This window comes from Berghia stephanieae, chromosome 2 (assembly GCF_034508935.2).
Source record: "Berghia stephanieae isolate SIO BIC M18660-M18661 chromosome 2, UCSD_Bste_1.3, whole genome shotgun sequence".
Taxonomy (NCBI): Eukaryota; Metazoa; Mollusca; class Gastropoda; order Nudibranchia; family Aeolidiidae; genus Berghia; species Berghia stephanieae.
In genome coordinates this window covers 46,682,170-46,701,259 of record NC_088361.1, presented here as the reverse complement: position 1 = coordinate 46,701,259, position 19,090 = coordinate 46,682,170, and the positions used below count along the sequence as shown (strand labels likewise).

At 34.5% G+C, this 19,090-nt stretch overlaps 1 protein-coding gene across 2 annotated transcripts; it reads left to right on the top strand.

The window, feature by feature from the left end:
• The first annotated feature begins 371 nt into the window (after positions 1 to 371).
• LOC144965017 (polycomb group RING finger protein 6-like) lies at positions 372 to 17,756 on the top strand. Of its 2 annotated transcripts, none has more exons than XM_078899875.1 (10): positions 372 to 461; positions 1,282 to 1,451; positions 1,926 to 2,022; positions 4,010 to 4,065; positions 4,936 to 4,986; positions 7,066 to 7,204; positions 9,362 to 9,389; positions 12,358 to 12,450; positions 13,084 to 13,176; positions 13,955 to 17,756. In XM_078899875.1, exons 2-10 carry the CDS (start codon positions 1,295 to 1,297, stop codon positions 14,003 to 14,005), a joined length of 765 nt encoding a protein of 254 aa, XP_078756001.1. In that variant the 5' UTR covers positions 372 to 461; positions 1,282 to 1,294; the 3' UTR covers positions 14,006 to 17,756. The 2 variants fall into 2 exon arrangements, with proteins under 2 accessions (XP_078756001.1, XP_078756000.1); XM_078899874.1 differs by lacking the exon at positions 372 to 461 and adding an exon at positions 883 to 954.
• The last annotated feature ends 1,334 nt before the right edge of the window (positions 17,757 to 19,090 follow it).

Here is a 19,090-nt window from a genome sequence, read left to right as displayed (position 1 = left end):
TGTTTTCTTTTCTTTTTCTTTTATTTATTTATTTATTTTTTTTTTTTTTTTGAATTATACTAAATTTCCTGTTGGGGTAATTATTTACCTACTGACTACTAAGTGGAGTGCTAAACCACTACACCACGGTTGGATTTTAAGAATGAAAAAGAAATGTGAAGATGTTTGTTTTTACGCGTTTAGAAATAATTAAGAAAAGGTGTCATTTGAAGTATAATATACAAGAAAAGAAAATGCCAAATGAAAATGCCAAATGCCAAATGATTTTTCTAATGCCAAACGGTTTTCAAAAATGCCAGATTTTTGGAATCTGGCATTTAAAATGCCAAACTGGCAACCCTGCATTGGCTTGGAAGGATTTTCATTGGTTTGTCGGGGCTATCAAGGGAGATAATCGAGAGTTTTTTTTTTTTTTAGGAAACGTGAGTCGGTCGACAGTTGCGAGAGAAAAGGCCTCAAATGTAAGAATTTAATATAGTTTGTTTTTGTAATAATTTAATGAAATATATTATTGTCTTCGTTTTAATGTTAGAAATTTAACCATCTTTTCGAATTCAATATCATAAATTCTAACAATCGAAGACATGTTTCTCAAATCATCTTCATAGTTTTCTTATGAATGAATGATGTTCGTGTACTCTTTTTATTGCCACTGTTGACTGGAAATAGACCTTGATGTCTAGACAGTTTTAAAGTTCTATTAATCTGTTCTCTATTTTGAGTGAACTCATTCGTTCTCTACGATTTTTTTTCTCAAAGAGTCACCTTAATGGCTCGTATTGATACGTGTAACTACAACAATTTTAGAGAAGGTAATGTTACTAGAATTTGACGCCCATATCTGTCCATGTATATGGAACGTGTTTCATTACCTTTACTGTCACGCTATCATCGGCATTAGACAGTAACTCAATAAACGACGTATCTACTTTAAATGCAATGTATTATGACAAGGTATGACAAAATATGTGCTCGGCAAAATAGTTTAAATAAATACGGTAGGACACGATAAATCCAATAGTTTGTCCCAGCAATTATAAAGGTTTCCCCCTGTCTGATTGATTTAACCCACCAAATGCCAAATGCATCACGCGTTACGACAGACTTGATTATTTACTGTTTTAATAATTTTGATCTTCTTTTACAAGCACGAGACATTGTAGCTGCCCAATTTAATTAAATCGCATTTATTTATGCGATATTAATTTTTATTTCAAGTTATTGAATGTCATTATTGAGGTAACTTTATATTTGATTTTAATTGATGGCTTTTATCCTCAGTATTATAACTACAATGGAAGACGAATCAAACTCAACGAAAGGTGTAGAGAAATTTGATAAAAACAACACACTGTGGGTTCCTTTGAATACATTAAATCCACATTTGGTTTGTGGAATTTGTCAAGGTTATTTGTATGAAGCATGTACCATCACCGAGTGTATGCATTCTTGTAAGTATTGATTTGCCCACCTGTTGGTCTCTCCTATCTCTTGTTCGGTGTATCACAAAGTTACCCAATTCCACGTTTTTACTCCATTCGACTGGTTTGTTATCAGTATGAATGCAGCTGTTTGATTTTTGTTTTCAAGTTCCCAAATAATTAGCTTAAATGTTATTTCTATTTTTACAAATATTTTTTAAATTGTAAAAATGTATAAAACTAAAACACACAAAAATAGAAAGCAAACCAAGAACACACACACCCAAAAAAAAACAAAACAAAAACAAACAAATAGGAAAGAAAATAATCCATCAAAGCAAGCCCCTTGGCAATCAAAACTAAAGAATAAAGTACTGCATGATTTCATGAGTGTAGAAGCACAGTAAGAATAATATATGGTAGATGATTTTTACATCAACAGTTACTATTTTATATCACTATCACCATAATATATTTTAATCTCATTGTTTTGATTAATTCCAGTTTGCAAGAATTGCTTGGTGAAGCATCTTGTGAGGAGCCTGAATTGCCCTGTATGTGCCATTGTTATTCACCCAACTGATCCTTTTGTTCATATTAGGTAAGAGGGAAGGGGGGGGGGGGTTGGGTTGTTTTAGTTTTTCAACACTTTTCGTTGCTGTGTCTTTTACATATGGCCAGATAAAATACAATGAACTTTATTTAGTCCACCAAGGGAAATAGCATTGTGCTTCACATTGCTCCTATATTAATAATTATTATTGAATACAGTTAAGGGTAAAGTGCAAAATGGTAATACGAAACAACAATAAATGCTTATAGAGATCATGCTATTGATACTAATTAGTGATGTTTAATATAAAGAAAGCTAATAATGATATTTTGTTAAAATTTACTAATGGTAATAGTTGTATTAGAAGTGCTCAGTACTTGCTGTAGTGGTGATGTTAGTAGCAGTAGTTGTAGTTGTATTAGTAAAGTAGAACTAGTAGTAGTAGCACCAGCAGTAGTAGTAAATGACCTAGCCAATTTACTTAGGACCTAGTCTAGTAATGGACTTTAAAGAAAGTTCATAATGATATTGTTAAAATTTAATAATTGCAACAGTTGTATTAGAAGTAGTAGTTGCTGTAGTAGTGGCAGTTGTAGTTGTAGTAGTAGCGCTAGCAATTGTAGTAGTTGTAGTTGCAGTAGTAGTAGGACTAGTAATAGTAGCACCGGCAGTGGTAGTAGTTGTTGTTGTAGTAGTACCAGCAGTAGTAGTTGTAAAAGACCAATGGCCTAGTCAATTTACTTAGGACCTGGTCTAGTAATGGACTATATCAATTAATCAGAATTCAACTGAAAATTTGCAGTAATTGGCCATAGGACCTTTTGCAAATACAAGCCATTGAAGATTGAAGATATTTGTACTGCTATCCAATATGACAAGATATGATTTGCCCTTGGGTTTTAATTCATCTTTCATTTTAATTTGAAATTCTGTGTGGAGGATTCTGTATGCACAATGACAAGATATATTTATATATATATATATATATATATATATATATATATATATATATATATATATATATATATATATATATATTATATATATATATATATATATATATATATATATGGGTTGATTTACGGTTTAAAAAATCAAAACTAAACTAAACCCACTCTCCACTGACTGTTTTTTATCACTTATTTTTTAAATTCAATCTTAGGCTTTCGCCAATAATTCATACTAATTGATGACAACGTACTTGAAAGTAAGGAAAAAATAGAAGAAAAGAATGGTAAATGTAACCAAAAAATAAAATGATACCATTAATAACCTGACAAAACTACAACAATGGTAAAACCACCAATACTTACAACAACAACAACAACAATAATGTAATGTAATGGGAAAGTTATATAGCGCTATTATCCATTTATAATGCTCAATAGCGCTTCACAATGACAATCACAAATAATACGTTAACAAATTAATAAATATATACACATACACACACAAACACATCCACACACACACACACACACACACACAAATTACATATACATATATATAGACATACATAGACAAATGTGCATACATAAACATACACGTAGACATATACATATACACACATACACATACATATATCAACGATTCATTTGATAGGTAGATCTAAATAACTCAGGTTTGAGGGGTTTTTAAAGGTATCAAAGGTATAGTAATAATAATAATATTAATAATAATAATAATAACAGGAATATTATCTAGTACAGTTTTTGTACTGACATCAATATATGATTATATAATACAAGCCAACTATTCATATTTCATTTGATATATATGAATGTGTTCAGAGTTTTGGCCAAATTCTAATTATTTTTTTCTCTTCACATTCGAATTTTCTATCCAACAGCTGAGATGAACATTGGTGACAATTATGTTATTCGAGACAGATATATTGATATGTGACCTAAATGAACAGCATAGTATCAGTTTGATAAATTAAGGATCAGGCACTAGTGTAAGATAAAGATCTGAATTCATTCAGACTTTTTCATTGATTTAAAGTAATTTGTAGGTGATTTTATCTTTCCCTCAGATTTGATGCATTATTACAAGATATAGTCTACGTCCTTCTTCCGCATGTGAGGAAAAGTAAGTCATTTTATAGTGACCCTTGAAACCGAAACCGAAATGATAAATCTGATTGCGTTGCTCTTCCACCCCTGAGACCTAGGTTTGAGACTTGCTGTCATCAGCATTTTGTTTCCACATGAGCAGGAAACATAACCACAATGCTCACTGTACAATACAGGGCTGTAACTTGAGCTTTTAAAAAAAAAAAAATATAGTGCAATATCCACTAAACATGCTCAAAGCGCTTTACAACGGGTCCCTGACCAACAGCAACACGTTACATATAGAACAAGACATGGCACATGTTAGGCAATGTTCAAATTTTTTCAGACAGAGACAACACTGTTAACGGCCAGGTACTCATTTTACACCTGAGTATGGTGAGAGAATATGAGTAAAGAGCCTTTTCCAAGGATTCGACTATGCGTCGAGCGAGGCTCGAACTCGGGACCTTCCGATTCGAAAGCGAGTGTCATACCACAAGACCACATAGCCGCACGTGGCTGAAGCCTTAGATATATTTAAGTCCTTTCTAGAGATACTTATGAAAAAGTGAAAATGGAAAGGCTTCAGATGGAAGCAGTACAAATTTTGGTTAGCGTTTTCATTCAAAGCTTTTCCATTTTCATCCTTTCATCTATATTTTTACAATCCCAGGCTTCGGGCAGCCCCAAATGCTCTCTTCTTTTTAAAGGAAAGATTTTCTCTTGATGACGAATACAGGGAATTCAAAAAATTTATTGTCAGAAAGTGAACAGACAAAATAATTGATGCCATTTTTTGTGTTTTTTAAATAAATTTTTTTTTTTACTTGGGTTGAAATAGAGATTCAATAGGTTTGGTTTATTGCTCAATGTAAAGTTAATTTTATTGTTTCTTCATGAACAGATGAGTTGGAGAAAGAAAAGACTTTTTATAAAGAACATCAAGGAGAACTTGGTCAGTAATCATTCAGAGTGTTTTTGATGTTTTTAACTGTGGTACACATTGTCTTAATTTTTACAGATGAAATACAGGCAGAAAGATGTGTACTTATTTGCAGGTCTGATAACCCAAATTGATATGGTCTTTTCATTGTATCAGAAATCCTCTCAAACCAACGCAACACATTTTCAACAACAATGTTAAATCAAGCCCATTATTGCGTTATTTGATTATCAGACCTGCTAATATAATAATAATAATGAAATTTATTTATATTGCGCCCACTCCTCTATACAATGAAGCTCAAGGCGCATAACAATACCTTCAATCCATTCAAATTTCTCTCTCTCTCTCTCTAGCGGGTGGTTGGATGGGAGCATCACCCTTGAATCATATACCTATGATGTTCGCATGGGTGTACGATCCGATAGTGATATCGTTTCTTCTTCTCTTTACTAGCCTATCCTGCTTCTTTGGTTTGTGATTGTATTTTTGACAGGGGATACTTTTTTTTCTGTAAATCTTCTGCCTGTTTGTTCTTGGTTATTTATAATTTAGCTTATGATATCTTTAGGTTATGATTTTGATTTACATTTGTACTATTTTTGTTAGATTGCTTGTTTTTTTGTTTCAGCGGTCTCTCATATAACCTCAATTGTGTTGGAAGAGACCTAAAGCAACAAACAAACAAATCTCTCTCTCTCTCTCTCTCTCTCTCTCTCTCTCTCTCTCTCTCTCTCTCTCTCTCTCTCTCTCTCTCTCCCTCTCTCTCTCTCCCTCTCTCTCTCTATCTCACTCCCAGTCTCTCTTGCTCCCTAACTCTCTCTCTCTCTCTCTATCTCTCTCTCTATCTCACTCCCAGTCTCTCTTGCTCTCTAACTCTATCTATCTCTCTCTCTCTCTCTCTCTCTCTCTCTCTCTCTCTCTCTCTCTCTATATATATATATATATATATATATATATATATATATATATATATATATATATATATATATATATATATATATCTCACACACACACACAACACCTTCCACCATCCAGCTATTTAACATATTTAAAAAATAAAGTAATATATATATATATATACATATCCTGTTATCATGGTCTGCTCAAATAAAATAACTAATAAATTAAGAATTCTCGAAATAAATATGTGCCTGTTGGGGCGGACCTAAAGATATTTATATTAATAAGTCTAAGAATATGATTTCATAATATCAGCCAATTTGTTGTAGAGCCATGCATATGCAAACAATCCTTTTCTTTTTTTAAAATTATTATTTTCAATACTTCTTTATTATAGAGGCCACATTTCTAATGGTGGGAATACTATATGTTTTGTGGTCTACATTGCATGTCTGACCACTGACATGTGTCACGAAAGTTTTTGTGTATGAGAGAAAGAGGAAATTGATATGATCTGCTTATGTAACGGCTATTCTTTAAGATGTCTACACTTCTTACAATCAGTGACAGGAGAACCTTATTATTTATCAACCAGTCATAACCCAGCAATGGTTCCGCATCACACATCTACTAATCCAATCCTATCGCAATTCAATCCACTGACTGTCACATCTTCAGTGCTAACGGTAAATGCAACAATATATTTATTTTAAAAAAACCCAAAAAACTGACCAACAGCAACACGTAACGTGTAGAACGAGACATGACACCTGTTACAATTACAATTTTTTCAGACAAGGACAACGCTGTTAACGGCCAGGTACTCATTTTACAGCTGAGTACGGTGAGAGAATGTGAGTAAAGAGTCTTTACCAAGGACTCAACTATGTGCTGAGCGAGGCTCAAACCCAGGACCTTACAATCCGAAAGCGAGTTCATATCACAAGACCACATAGCCGCATATAGATGTTGGTGTTTTGGCTTGTCTAGAGGCCTAAGAGATGCTATGGGTAGAGTATACAATCTTACTGAATTCCGTGTTTGAGTTACATTCAGAAAGAATGAATGCAAATTTGTGTCTGTCCAAGAGAATGGTACTCTGTGTACATTTGAGTACTTCTCCATTTATATAGAACAAAGTTTAATTGTAACTATTTAAGTAATCTTTTATCAATGTTTAATTGCCAGATTTCCGAGGAAGGGAACTTGCATCAGAAAACCAAAGCGATACCACACAACCTGCCAAGAAGGAAGGGCTGACTAATTGTTTCTTTTCAAGCCCTGTTACCTACATCCCCCCAGTCTCGCTGTGTTTACAATATTTAAAGTAAGTCAGCAAGATTGCTTTTAAAATAACTAATATCAAAACCTTTTATGTAGCACAATGTCTATTAAATGTGCTGAAAGCGCTTTACAGGTGTGCTTTTTTATTTACCATTGATGTTAAATGTTAGGTATCCAGGGTTCCTTGGTTGAATGTATGTCAATGCATTGTATGTTGTTTATTATGTACACAGACTTACAAAATACTGAAATTGGATCTGATTATTTGAACCAGCGATCAGACACATTGACACAGTGCCATGGCCTTAGGGAACTCATTGTGCACAGTTTCCTCTGCCCACCCAGTTGGGTCTGAGAGTGATTTTCAATATAAGCTAATTATCTTATTCAAATGATGGCAAGCAATTGTTATTGTCTGATTAGCTGTTTTTATTGTCATTGTCATTGACTGAAGTGTTTCAATTCTGAAACGTTCTATGTTTGGTATTTTTTTCTTTTTTGAAGTTATTATATTAATTTTTGTTCATTACTCTTTAGAGTTCACATCTTCTAGCAGCAGCGTAGTATCACACATTTTGCTGACAGGTTATATGAATAATGGATTTCTCTCTTATTCCATACAAATTGTTTGTAAGGCATTATATTTGTGTTAAAAGACACGCTAACTATCCCATGGATACCTTGTTCTTTTGAATAGATATTCAAGATAAAGTTTCCTTTGGGAATGAATAAAAGGAATTTGAAATGAGTGATGTGATTTTTTATATAGTTAAAATTATAGTTTCATGTACGATGTCATAATGTGAGTAGTCGATAGGTTAACAATATGCGGATGACACTGCTTTATTAGCCGATAGCAAAGAGAAACTGCAAGAGCTGCTGGATGTGTTGGTAAAAGAGAACTGTAAAAAAAAAAAAATGGGACTTGATCCCAATGACAAGAAAACAGAAACGATGGGAATAACAAGGAATAAAACCCATATAGAATGCAATATAACTGGGTGGGGTTCCTGACCTCCCATAGTGGGCAGGGGGGTACATACTGTGTCTTCTATCCCCTTGTAACTGTTTTCCAACATGCTTTCTGTCTTTGTCTTGGAATGAGATTACTTGGTTTTGTCCTGGCCCTGGCCGGAATCCTAGCTGGGAGGGAAACAGTGAAATGCATAGTTATTGTTTTGGGAGATATTTTTTTCCTTGTAAATCATCTCTCTGTTATGTATTATTATATTTGTTATTTTCAATGTATAATGTAAGCATTTGAGTGTATTCCTCTTTGTTGGATTTTGTGCTTGTGTCCGTATGAGACTTATAGGTGATCTCAAACTATGTACATTGGTGGTATGCTCTTGGAATATACATCTGATCCCTATTTGTCCCCAGTTCCCCTTATGTCTTACTTTTTCTTGGGTGCTTTAATTGTAATTCTAGAACTTTTTACTATCCCATTTTCTTCCTTTTTACTGGCGCTGATATAACCTAAATGTGTTACAAGCGCCATAAAACCCTTAAAAACAAACAATATGAAAATATATGCAATATAAAAGTAAATGGGGGAAATTTAAAACGGGTCAAGAAAATGAGATACTTGAGAGCAATAATTACTGAAGATGGAAAATCTACAGAGGACAATAAAACGGGATAGTTCTTTTAAAGGCAGCATCCATGGATATGAGACCAATGCTGACAAACCAAGATATGACTATGTCCACCAAAATGAAAATATTGAAGTGCTATAGAGAGGCTTTTTTATTATATGGGTGTGAGAAATGGACCATCGACACAGCAAAGAAAAATGGAAGGGGTGGTTCTTGAGACGTGTGCTGAGAATATCCTGGATAGAAAGACAATCAAACGAAAAGGTTTTAGAGGAGGCAGGATACAAAAGAACTCTTTTCGTCAGAATAAGAAGAAGGTAACCGAGGTTCTTTGTAATTGTAATGAGGAGAGAGGGGAGAAAGATTCACGGTGACAACAGAACTGATAGATGAATGTAAAGCGAGCAGCAGAAAGACAGAGGATGAAATAGGTGGACAAGATTAGGAACTGGACACAAGGAAGAAGTAATGTGGAGACCATCAGGGCAACAAAGGAAACTTGGCACCAGATGATGATCATTATGTCAACATTTTATATCATTTCATAATAACTCATGACTTACTGATATGCAATTCAAACCGCATTATCTTTTACTTTTCAGAGCATATGAGGAAAATGCTTACAGAATTGTAAGTAGTTTATGACAATCACTTTTCTCTAAGACTTTGTTTTTGCCTTTAGAAAAAACTGTTGAACTGGATATATAATGATGCTATGCCTATAGTTTTAAAAAACTCACAACAACGTCAACCAGATATAACGTACCACACAGCGTACACAATGACAACAGTTTAGTTGAGACGGTATCCCGTTCCTGACACCTGTTGACCCGGTCACGGTGAGCGGTCAATCACCGAGAGGAATTTACCTAACGGGTATTGCCGTTTCACTCAATTTAACAATGTTTTGTTTTATTGTCTGTTAGACACCCATATGAATGAGTTGAAATATCACTACTTGGTATAAAAGTTTATATTTTCTACTTTTACTGTGTGTTTTTTTATTTTTTCATAGTATTACTAGATTTCTCAATATAAGTTATCAATGAACGGTAACAAATTACACAAAAAATATAGTGGGTGCAACATTTCAAAAATTAGAGAAAAAAAAAACGTTGCTATGGATTTGTCTGAATTTTATGTATTATAAAGACAAGATGTAAATACTTCTCCTCACAAAAAACGTATTTTTCCTCAACAAAAATATATCCACTACGAGCATTCAAACTCGTCAGTGTAGTTTGGGGCTGGTCTTTAACTGCATTGCGTTGATGACAAATCGCATTTTATTCATATCATTGATAATGCCGGATGCTCTTTTTTTTTTTCCAATTTTGCTGTTGTTTGGTGACAAGTCTCTGTGCCTTGTTCTCCAAGAAGTCCAAGTCCAAACTTAAATTGAGTGATGTGTGGTATGCAGTGGTACTCAAGGAGGTGTTGTTTTGGGATTATTTTGTTTGGAAAATATTTTCTGTATGTATCCGTGTAATGTTTTATTGCACTTTGAATATATTGGATTGTGTCTGCTTTGATCGATTTTGTGTGTGAAATAGAGTTGTGCACAAGACTATAGGCCTTGTTTATATTGTCGAAAATCAATCCAATACTGCAAGCGTCGTCAATGATGAGTGGGTCGTGGGTGCAGTTCTTTGTTTGTTGGATAATTGTAAGTGTGAGTTGCGTGTAGACTTTTTCTTGTAAGTATTTGTGGCAGTGGTTGCCAATGAATGACCTGCTGTGGTAAGCCTGTGGTGTAATGCGGTATTCTGTCCAATTCAGAAGCAATAGGACCATCCCTGAGGGTGAGTGGCTCGTGCATGAGATTTGAAAGTCTCTCCTGCTTTTCGTAGTTTGTTGTTATATTATACTCTGTCGATATCAAACATGCAAGTGCAACCCGTTTCAAGGTTGATTTATTTATTATTAGCGTCTTGGCAATGAGCAAATACAAAGAAGCTAATGAGTCGTGTGTTCAATGTGCTTTATAATGTGTACTTTTTACACATAAATTATGAGTGTGTTCCTTGCTTGTCCAATGCCGTGTCAGTCCCATAGACTAAAATAATGTCATTAGAATAATTTGAACATTTAAATGGTTTCTTGCGGGCACGTTTCTATTTCTGTGTTAAACAAATCATACCACATGTCCTACATAATGAATTCAAGGCTTTGTTATGACTTGCAGTTGTGTGGTCCATGCTGTAAGAGAAAATTCAAAATTGACTGAGCGATGTAAGCAATGATATAGTGAATTAATGAATAAAATGAGTTTTAAAACACTCTGTATTACTTCTCATATCCATGCATACATAACAGCGTACATAAAATTTGGAAAAAGAAAAACCAAATACTTCACCCAATTTGGTGAAAGAAAGGGGGAGCAGGAAAATTCTAACAAGCAGTTGAGCTAAGTTGAGGCCCAACACACAATGTCATTTCAAATTAAACATTAGCAAGATAATTCAAATTATGCAATTTAAAAATCAAATTAACTCATCATTGAAAAAAAAAAAAATAAAATAATTAACAATAAAACCGCAGCGAAATATTACGTTACAAGAACAAGGCTAAAGAAGTAATATCATTATTACCTGACCTACCACGGAAAAATAATCATTACAAAATAATGAAAACTGAGGAGTAAATGAAACTTACCGCATTTCGTAGTAAAACTTGTGCCTTGTGAATCACACCAAAAAAATTTGAAATTTATAGCAACGTTTTTTAATAATACTGAGGTAATTACAAGTAATTTTATTTAAATGTTATAGAAAAATAGGTGAATTTGAATCACGGCTTGTGGAATAAGTACTGGAGATATTGAAATAAAAATTGGACCGATGGAAAGAGGAGGTCTGCGAGAATTCTTTGCATTTTTGGGTGGAATTGCATCGTCACGAAGATCGTGAGGTTAATTGGTACGGAAATCATCCATTGGTATCACCCAATGCACGTCAAATCTACGTTCTGGGAATTGATCGGCTGACCGCTGTTGACCCGGTTACCTGTCGGGTGAGGTTACGTCGGCGCTCAGAACAGCGGGAAACTAAACGGTCAGATTTATAGCGCAGTTTAGACGCCGTGACCAAAACAGCAAAATTGTTTAACCTTAAACTTTTATAGTCTGATTAATACAATTTATGAGAACTACTCATAAAAATGACCGTCAAAAAAGTAATAACAAAGAGCTGAGTGACGTCAATTTCATTCCTTCTTTTCAAGTTCAACTCTTGGAAAATAAGTTGAGTAGGTTTTACAGCATTATTACAGCTTTATTGATGTAGTTATGTTTTTAACTATGTAATCAAGGTTTCTTAATGCTAAAAGATACATTTAAAACAGTAATTTATGAAAATAAATATAACAGCTTCAAATAAGAATACAGATAGTTTCGGGCTCAAAACTCTTCTTCGGCCAATAAAGTATTTTATTATTGCCTGAGGTAGGGTTTTTAGTCTGGGATGTTCCGTGAATAGAATTTTAAAACTTTTTTTGAGGCTGGTATATTCATTTTTTTTTACATTATTTTTTATAGTCCACAGCTTTCAAAGCCTATTATTTATTTTTGAAAAAGATTCCCTTTCATTTTTTATTTCAGCCAAAACAGTATGTTCGTGTTACGGGTAGCGCTACAATTAAAAACTTGATGAATTTCCTACGTCTAAAGCTGGAGTTAAAGGAAAAATTTAAGGTTTGATCCAATTTTCTACCGTCCATTCTCACTGTCTTTGAGGTTTTCCTCTTGATTAAAAGACTTTCCATTTTCACATGTTGGTAAAGCACTTGCTACACAAGCCTGAGACTGGTAATGGTCCCACTGATCCCTGTTGTGGTTGACAGTTTTTCTGATTCCCTTGTCCACCCAGCAGTGATTGGAGTGTTAGATCTGGTGATAAATACTTTGCGACAGACTAGCTTCCAACTTAATGAGTAGGAAACAGTTCCTGATCTCCCATAGTGGGCAGGGAGGTACTTACTGTGTCTGAGAGGGAAACAGTCAAATGTATAGTTAGCTTTATTATTGTTATTATTATTATTATTGCTGTTATTATTATTATTATTATTATTATTATTATTATTATTATTATTATTATTATTATTATTATTATTATTATTATTATTGTTATTATTATTATTATTGTTATTATTATTATTATTATTATTACTATTATAATTATTATTATTATTATTATTATTATTATTATTATTATTATTATTATTATTATTATTATTATTATTATTATTATTATTATTATTATTATTATTATCTCATCATTCATTGTATAGTGCATGCTTTAACTTCATTTTCCTTTTTGATTTTCAGATAGAGTTTTATTGTCCTAGTCGATCAGGATTTGTTTTCCTAAGCACTGGCCACACGTTGCGGGCTGTTAAAGATCTTTACTTTCACAGTGAGGTGAGTACATTTTAATCAATAGTCATTGGAAGGATTTATCACCACATTCTGGGTGGGCTTCCTGACCTCCCATTGTGGGCAGGGAGGCACTTACTGTGTCTTATATCCCCCTATATCTGAATGGGGTTCCAAACGTCCCATAGTGAGCAGGGAGGCACATACTGTGTCTTCTATCCCCCTATATCTGGGTGGGGTTCCTGACCACTCATAGTGGGCAGGGAGGCACTTACTGTGTCTTCTATCCCCCCATATCTGGGTTGGGTTCCTACCTCCCATAGTGGGCCCCTATATCTGTTTTCCAACTTGCTTTCTATCTTTGTCTTGGAATGAGATTACTTGGTTTTGTCCTGGCCCTTGCCAGATACCCTGGCTGAGAGGGAAATAGTCGAATGAATAGTTAGGGTTTGGGAGACGATATTTTTTGTCTTTTAAATCATCTCTCTGTTATGCACTGTATTATGTTTCTACATATGATATATAATTTGTAAAACATTTAAGTGTATTTTTCTTAGTGGGGATCTGTGCTTGTGTCTGGATGAGACTTTTAGTGATCTCAAACTAAGTACTTTGATAGTGTGCTCTTGGAATCTACATCTGTTTTCTATTTGAACCAATTGCTGTTGCTTCTACTCACATTCTCTCACTGTGCTCAAGTGTAAAATGAGTGCCTGGCTGTTAACAGCATTGTCTCCGTCGAAAAAAAAAAAAGAAGTAAAATATCCTGACAAGCGTCATGTTTCGTCCTACATAATTTCCATGATTGTTTTTTTTTTTCCAGGAAATTCTCCTCCTCAAGTATGACATTACAGAACTGCATGATGACGTCTGACGTTTCGTCTGTGATTCGATGCTTTCAATTTTTTGTCTTTCAATAACGGACTTGTTCAGTTCCTGGATGGATTTGAATTCCTCACACGCCTGTCTGAATAACTCTCTGGTCACCCAGCATGGCAGTTCTAATCGCTGTAATCCCCTGGACTTAATTATTGTATGAATATAAAAGTCAATGAGATTGGTTTATGGATGGAGTCATTCTCTAACTGTGTAACTGGGAGAAAAATTAATTCCATCTTTTCAGCCAATGATGATCAGAACACCTTTTCAGCAATCCCTTACTCATTTGGGACGCCAAGGTGCAGTTCAGTTTACTGCCGTTTTATGAAAGTACACAGTATGTACTATTTGGTTTACATTGCATATACTGTGTTTTTAAAAACAACGACAGTGTAAGTAGTACCTATTATCACATGACAGATATTGCTTTGAATCAAGAACCTGTGTTCTTTCATATTTTTTTTTCAATTACATGGTTAGAGAATGACAGCATCAGTGTCTGAGTGTATACTGAGCTTATACTTATAGAAGCTGTAGACTAAAAAGTATACAACAAAAATGAATTTAACCTAAAATTACAAAAGGAAATACTTACCACCAAATGTTTTTGGGCTCGAAGCCTTCTAGAACCAAAAACATTGTCGGTTGAAGGAGTTTATTGAGTCTGAAAAATGTGTCGTATTTTTTATTGCAGCTTTTATAATATGTTACAGTGAATGACATAATCAGTCAGATGGTGAAAAAGTTTGAACTGAGATATTGCCAAGTTTAGTTCTTGTCATAAATGATTAAATTAACCCTTTTTGTACATCTTCGGGAAATATCAAAACTTAATTTCACTTCTAAATATTTTTTACAGCTAGTCAAGTTGAAAAAGTATGAAATTTGAGAAAAGTTGCTGGATACCTTTTCCATTCATCTGACCATAACTTTATGAAAAATCACCCGATTTATTTCAAATAAAGATTAGAATTCTATAGTGGGCATATTCTTTCATAAAATGCAAAAAAAAATAATGCAAATCCAACATTTTCACCTTTTCACTGTTTGTCATGCACTGACACATATATTCATTTTTGCTCAGTACTTAGCATATTATTGGGAGGCGAGCCATTTGGGTTACCTGTACTGTATGTATATAGTTGACATTAGAGAGATGACGGGTTGAGTGTGGGAGAAGATTGAAATCATAGATGGACAAGACCTTGTTTTGCCGTAATAAGCTAAACATTTTATTTATTTAGCATACTCCAGATGCTTTTATGAAGTTGTTGCAAACTCAGATGACTGTCAAAGTTGTTAGATGGTGTGTCTATGTGGTCTAGTGTTATAACATTCGCCTGCTGACTGGTAGGTCCTGGTTTGAGTCCTGCTCTGGGCAGCACAAAGTTGAGTCCAAGGAAAAGACTCTTTATATTCTCACATGTGTAAAATGAGAACTTGGCCTGTAGAGGCGTGGTCTTTGTTGAAAACAAAAATTTGTACTTGCACCTCATAGGCACCAAGCCTCCTCTTAGATGATAAGTGTTGCTGTTGGTTTGGGACCTCTTGTCTTGTAGAGCGCTTTGATCACTTTGAATATTATACTATAATATAAGAAGCAATTTTTTTGTTGTTTTGTTTTAGATTTATTCATTGATTTTTTTATGATATCTTTGCCATTCCAGTTTTATGAGAAGTGTGATGGAGTTTTTTTTTCACTGCCTTCTATTATAATGATTACTGTTCTATGGTCAGCCTTATCTGTAAACATTGCACCAATTTTGACCCTCGACCCAGATTTGATTCAAGTTTCAACTGTCCATTTAAATCCGAAGTTAGTTTCTTTGAAGAAAGGGAGATAAGCTCGTTTTATGAATTTTTAGCTTCCCACACTTGGACATTGACACAACACAAACCATGTGTCTAAGAATGGTAACATCAATTTCTTTTTTTTTTTTCTAAACCTATAGTCGTCTACGTTGGACAACAATAGGTGATTCCTGTTGACATCAGACATCTTGTTTGATGGATTATCTATATACCTTTGTGGAATGCCTGGGCGGTGGTATCTAATGATGCCATGATTTAAAAAAAAACAAAACAAGTCTTCATTGGTGCCGTATAGGTGAATTTGTGGGCAACACTTGTAACAGTGCATCCCATGTTGTAAGAATTTTTAATTTAAAGTGTTTACCTTGAAACTAGTCTTTCAAGGCTTACAACCAGTCTACGTCTTTCACTGCTGATATCTGGTCTGTGGTTATAGTTCTATGGTAAACTATCAGAATTCAATTAAACTGTTCTTTGTAATTGTTAAAGTTAAACAGATTGCTGGGTGGGGCTCCTGTAGTGGGCAGGGATGTACATACTGTGTCTTCTATCACCTTATATCTGTTTTCCAACATGCTTTCTGTCTTTGTCTTGAAATGAGATTACTTGGTTTTGTCCTGGCCCTGGCCGGAGTCCTAGCTGGGAGGGAAACAGTCAAATGCATAGTTATTGTTTTGGGAGATGATTTTTTTCCTTGTAAATCATCTCTCTGTTATGTATTATTATAGGTATTTGTTATTTTGAATTTATAATGTAAGCATTTGAGTGTATTCCTCTTTGTTGGATTTTGTGCTTGTGTCCAGATGAGACTTATAGGTGGTCTCAAACTAAGTACTTTGATAGTGTGCTCTTGGAATCTACATCTGATCCCTATTTGTTCCCAGTTCCTTTGTCTTACTTTTTCTTGGGTGCTTTATTTGTAACTCTAGAACTTTTTACTATCCCATTTTCTTTCTTTTTACTGGTGCTGATATAACCTAAATGTGTTGCAAGCGCCATAAAACACTTAAAAACAAACAGATTGGATATGCAACGTCAATCTGGTATCATGGCGAATCGAACGAGATGAAGAAAACTGAGTTAGCCATTAAATTGCTGCACTCTGGAAAGACCAGTTTTGAAAACAATTTGGCCAGATGGCCAGAAAACTTGTCCTTCATATATCGATCGATTTTAGTTTTAGTGACCCTCATCTTGGCAAAAACTCTCAATCCTGCAAAGTCCCAGGTTTGAGTGGGTTTTTTTTGCCAAGATTAGTGTCATTTAAGTCAATCGATCTATGAAGGAAGAGTTAACTGGTTAAAAGTCAGAGTGATCAAAATTAGAAATCAAGTTTTTTGACGTTTAGGAAACAGTGCCGTTTTTAGATGGTTGGTCACATTTTTATCGAGAATTCTAGATGTTTGGTTACGGGTTATGGGGTTACTTAGGCCACCGGGGGTTATTTGGGTTACTTGGCTTTACAAAATGATTAGTGCACCCAAAAGCTTTTTTTCTTTCAAAATCTTATATTGAATGAAAATGAAAACACAACTAAATAAAAATGTAAGATTTTTGAAAAATTAAAGTTTTTGGGCATTGTAATCTTATTAAATAAAAATGGCCCAAGCATCCCTTGTTGGCTTAAGTAACCCCATTTTACAGTATTATGATCTGTTATCACCCAAAGAATTGCTATGTGTCACTTAAAATAAAATTAGTTTTATGTATGACAAACGGAAATGAACAATTTAACTGGCTAAGTCATAAATTGTTGAACTGGTTGTTTTGTTTTCTACATTGGATTGACAAATTTAACTTTGCAAACAGCTTTAATCTTGTTATCATTGTTTGAATATTGATTTTTTTTTTCTCAATTTATCTTTGACTTTTGTTGAAAAAGTCCAACGTGTAAATACAATGTTAAGAATGAGAATAAAAGTTTTTATACCTAATGAATCTTATCTTACTTTATAGGTCAAGGGACATGACATTTAAACTTTCTTATCTTTTCCCTAGTTTGACTGGGAGGAGATAAGAGGTGCCCGCTCCCTACTGTCTGGGTGGAGTCTTTTGACCTTCCAAGGTGGGCAGGAGGTCACTTGCTGTGTCTTCTATCCCTGTTTATCTGTTTTCCGAGTTGCTTTCTGTCTTTGTATTGGAATGGGATTACTTAGTTTTGTCCTTGACTGGGAGGGAAGCAGTCCAAATTATAGCTATAGTTTTGGGATATATGTTTTTCTTTGTAAGTCATCTACAGTGGCTGTTTCAGTTAAAGCAGGTTATCATGTCACTACAGAGCCAGCCAATGCCTTCAAGTTCAAGAGGGGCAGCGTGGCTCAGCAGTATGCTCTTTACTTCTTACCCAACTGGGTGGGGTCCCCGATCTCCCATAGAGGGCAGGGAGGTACTTGCTGTGTCTTCTATCCCCCTGTATCTGTTTTCTAATTGCTCTCTGTCTTTGTCTTGGAAGGAGATTACTTGGTTTTCTCCTGACCCTGGCCGGAGTTCTTGGCTTGGAGGAAAGCAGTCAATTGTATTTGTATTGTTATAGTTTTGGGAGATGATTTTTTTAAAATCTTGTAAATCATCTCTCTGATATGCATTGTATTATATGTTGTTTACATATTATATAGGATTTGTAAACATTTGAGTGTATCCCTCTTGGTTGGAACCTGTGTCTGGATGAGACTTTTAGGTGATCTCAAACTAAGTACTTTGAAATTGTGCTCTTGGAATCTACATCTGTTTCCTATTTGAACAAATTCTTCTTGGTCTTCCCTTTTCTTGAGAGCTTTAATTGTAATTCTAGAACTTTTTACTATCCCATCTTCTTCCTTTTTACTGGCGCTGATATGACCTTAATGTGTTGCAAGCGCCATAAAACCCCTAAGAACAAAAACTTCTTACAGAGTTCGACTACCCGCCTTGATGTGTGGCCTTGAGTAAATCACCTATCCCTAGCTCACTCTGCGGTGCTACACAGCGGCTCACGCCTGGGTTATTCTAGTCTTACCTTGGAATGCCCTAAAGACAAACTTCCTCTATGGGATAAATAAAGGTCAATTTTTTTTTTAATTTTAAGATTCAATTCATTGCATGCTTGAAAAGCTAGATTTTTGTTCTTGCTTAGCTGGATTGGCCTAATCTGTGGAAAAGGCTCACATCAACTGGCCCAGAGGGAACTAGTTGGCCAATCAAGCATTTTCATTATCTACAAGATCTCATTGGTCGAGAAACCAAGATGTACACATAAAATTGATGATTCGCCAGTTACTAAGCATTAATC